We start from the raw sequence: 4,027 nt of genomic DNA on the forward strand, positions 1-4,027 counted from the left end.
GGCTGTGTCAATCTCCTGTTGTGTATTTTTTATTTGGCTTTAATAGAAACGTTGACTCAATTCTGTGGTAATACAATTGTCTGCCCTGTCAGTTAGGTTAATGCTGTTAAAATTGTGCACAGTTTACTTGGCAAGTGTGTTTTCTCAGCTTTTTCTTTTTTTCATTGGTTTTGTTATTTCAACCCTAAACTCTTCTATAAGGTGCTTGTACGGTATACGCCCGCAGCAGTGAATAATTGGTGCTTTTTGTATATCCTTTTCCATTCACACCTCTCACATTCCTCGTCCTCGTCTTTCAACAGCTGGCTTTGTATGTGCTGTCATTCCTGGAACCGAAGGACCTACTCCAAGCAGCCCAGACGTGTCGCTACTGGCGGATCCTGGCAGAAGACAACCTGCTGTGGAGGGAGAAATGCAGGGAAGAAGGTGAGTCTTAAGTCTTTGCAACAGATGCAGACAGAAAGAAAATCACCCAGCGAGAGCAGTCTGGAGCTACTGTTGTGGGCAATGCTGTGCTTAAAGATGCTGTTATACCTATTTTTAAAATAACCTTTTAGCGGCCTGTTAGTCCAATCTGCATCCATCTCTATCCTCATAGGCATCGATGAGCCTCTGCCCCTCAAGAAGAGGAAAATCGTCAAGCCTGGCTTCACTCATAGCCCCTGGAAGAGTGCCTACATCAGGCAGCACAGAATAGACACCAACTGGAGGAGAGGGGACCTCAAATCACCCAAGGTAGCTTTTCCTTTAAACTTACATTCCCCAGGTAGCTTCTCTTACAGATCTGATTTCTAATGGCTTTGAGTCACAGAAAGTAGATGGAAAGTTAGTGATAGGTCAAGACTCTGCAGTATTCTTGTTGAATAATTGAGCTGCAGCAAAGGAGGACTCTTTTTGTCTTTTTCCATAAAACAGCTAGAGCTGATCCTTAATGGGTGTACGCTTTTGCGTCTTTCAAAACCGCCACGGGTAGTTTTAGGCCGACACTGATGCAAATTTGGTTATTGTGCTTTTCATACCCCTTTGCATCTGTTGTTTGCTGAGCTAGCAGTGCTGTGACATAGTATGACACACACACTGCTTACAGAGCTGTGTACACCTGCAGCACTTGGTGACATTTCCCTCTCATCTCCTCTTTGATATACAAAGCACCGGAGACGTGTCATTGTCAGCCTCAATTCTTGCTGTGTCATTCTGCATCCCCCCTGCACTCCGTGTCCTTCTCATTGCATCTCTCTTTATCTATCCATCTTAAGGTGTTGAAAGGTCATGATGACCATGTGATCACCTGCCTCCAGTTCTGTGGCAACCGCATCGTCAGCGGCTCTGACGACAACACGCTAAAAGTCTGGTCAGCCATCACAGGAAAGGTATGGGTTAACTGCTTTTCTATTTCCTGTTTTCTTCTTTTATCTTAGTAGCTTCCTTTTCTTCTGCACTTTTGTCAGATGTTAATGGATGTAAAGCATGCAGTTCAAGTTGAATGAACTTCATTAATTTTTCAGACTTGTTGATTTGGACATTTCTTAACTATTTATAAGACTTCCTGTCATTTTAAGTAGTGTGTTTTACATCAAAATCGCTTTCCTATCTGACGCCTATCTGCATCTTCGATCTATCTTAGTCTAGTGTGTTCTTTTACATTTTTCTGTTTTGCAGACTTGTTACACAGCACATGTCCGCAAGAGTTGTTAGTATGCATAGCTGAAGCTGGTGCAGCCACACAGGCCTTGGCTGCAGCTTTACACTGTGTATTAAAAAAGGAAAGCAGTGCTTGTACTCTGGCGTTGGAGAGAGGTTTTCAGATGGTTGTGAATCGCAGCGCTTTCATGCCTCAATGTTGGACTCCATTTTCAAAAAATATTTTCACAAAACAAATCTGTGAACTGTTGAATATTTGTCTTTTCCACTCTATTCTTTTTACCTTTACTTTGCTAAATAAATGAGATACGTTTGAACAAAAAATAAAAATGCATTCAAAGAAAACCCTTTTAGAGAAGTTGATATGCTGCATGGTCACACTGCAGTACGTTTCTGTTGCTTTTTATTGCTTTAAAGACTTGGCCCAACAGATAGGATAGTTGGCATTCAGCCAACTGGTCATCATCAGTCCCAGCATTTGCTGATCTGGACAGATCTTGCCAAAGTCATCCGATACAATGGCGTACAATTTGGCTCTCCTTCAGCCAAAGACTAACATCTGGATGAAAGGTTGTGTGTTACAGCTGCATCGGCTCCATATTGGTGGTAGAAAACAGCGCTGAGTCACATTGCCAGCAGGCTCACCTGCTTCTTGTGAAACCACCCTGCATTCAGACCGGCATCACAGACGCACAGTACATTGTCTGTGGTTTCTACAACACTAATCCACCTGTGATTTGTTTGTTTACATTAGTCATGAAGAAGAGATGAACCTCAATCCGTTTCTGTTTGGGTACTTTATTCAGAGCACAACCCCCCTTTGTGGATTTCATCTCTTTGCTTCCTTAGCTCTCAACACCAGAGTGAGAATCTCTCACTGGAGAGTAGGGTTGGGCATCAAGAACCGATTCCTACTTGGAATCGTTTCAAAAAGTCCCATTCCAGTAGAATTGTTTCTTAATTGGAATCGTTTGAAGGATTATGGTTTCAAATCCGATCATCGCTTCCCAATTTAATAGGTTTCAAGTTTTGATTTACGTAAGCAGGCAGAGGCTTGTTGTTTTGCAGCCATGTAGCGCAGTAAGCAGCACTCTAATGTGGCTTTATTTTACATTGAAAAAGCCCTGTAAACGGCAACCCACCATTGTATCAAAATTAAAACGTTCCTCTTATTTGTTAAATATGCATGTGACCCACCACAACTCCACCCCTCAAAGATCGGAATCGATAACAACCGGAATGAACTCATAATTGTTAAAATCCAAGCAACGCCCAACACTACTGGAGAGGAATGGCCAATTAAGCCTCGTCAACCATTTTGGGTGTAGTAGCCGTTGATGCCAGTAAAACCGTAAAGTAAAAATACAAGGGTATTATCAGTACCTGCGTTTGTTTTTCCTCTGCTGTCAACATTCTTTATATAGTCCCTGCCAGGGTATTTGAGGACCTGATTGCTATGTTCTTTCTCACAATCAGCTTGTCCCCATGAGATTACTGCGTGTAAAGTGGCTATCAGTGATCTCAGGGTGTTACACAGTTTGAGATGGCCCTAGGATGAATGTCTCTTGTGGCTACCAATCCATGTGCCAATATCTGTTATTTTTTGCATATATGGCATCTACTCTATAATCTTTCATTTAAAAGTGATTTGTTTGACCTTGATGGATCTTTTACGTTTTACATTAATTCTCAGACTTCAGAGAAAGTTCAGGGTACCCTTCCACAGCTAAACCAACAACACCAGATCATAGGCCTTACTCAGGATCAATAAGAGATAGCAGAACAATGACCAGAGATGGAAGAGCTTGGTTGTTAGTCTGTAAACGTTCTGCTTTTGAAGCGTGTCACCATTAGACTGAAGATGTGGTTTTCTTGCCTTTTTCTTGCCTACATTCTCTAAAAAGTTGTTTTTCATTCAACAGGAGGAAAGTAGTCCCTGCTTAAATGAGTTTGTTGGACGATTATAGATTAATAAGGGTAAACTAGCTCAAACTCACGGAGATCAGCAGTTAATTCTGTCCTTTCTTCAGAGGAGAGATTTGAAATGCAGCTCTGGCAGCTTGCACCGCAGGTAGAGGATTTAAATTGATGAGGCGGAAAAAGAAATTGGTCACACCATAGACAAGTTGTGCCAGAGGTAGAGCAGCGTTAAGACTTCTTCTTGGCCACTTGTGCTGCCTTTCCTCAGAAACCTTGTGTTCAATTTAGAGCAATGAAAAAGATTCCGCCTGTGATGGGACATTGCGGGGTGAATCAAGTGGTGTTACATCAGTTTGCTGCGTCCGGTTATCTTCTGTTTTCTCTACATAGAGCACATCTCTAAATAAGGCTTCAGTTATGTGGCTACCGAAGATTGTAAGAAACAAAGATGTTTTTGTGCGTGCGT

General features: G+C 42.0%; 1 protein-coding gene across 8 annotated transcripts in view; it reads left to right on the plus strand.

Annotated features, from left to right (window-relative positions):
* Positions 1-4,027, plus strand: part of fbxw7 (F-box and WD repeat domain containing 7) — a 106,596-nt gene that overhangs the window by 91,972 nt on the left and 10,597 nt on the right. For all 8 annotated transcript variants that reach the window (XM_034885318.1, XM_034885301.1, XM_034885309.1 and 5 more), the window contains 3 exons: positions 303-426; positions 599-735; positions 1,257-1,370. In XM_034885318.1, the coding sequence (XP_034741209.1) occupies positions 303-426; positions 599-735; positions 1,257-1,370 (375 nt within the window). The remainder of the gene's footprint in view (positions 1-302; positions 427-598; positions 736-1,256; positions 1,371-4,027) is intronic.

Source organism: Etheostoma cragini, chromosome 2 (genome assembly GCF_013103735.1).
Source record: "Etheostoma cragini isolate CJK2018 chromosome 2, CSU_Ecrag_1.0, whole genome shotgun sequence".
NCBI lineage: Eukaryota > Metazoa > Chordata > Actinopteri > Perciformes > Percidae > Etheostoma > Etheostoma cragini.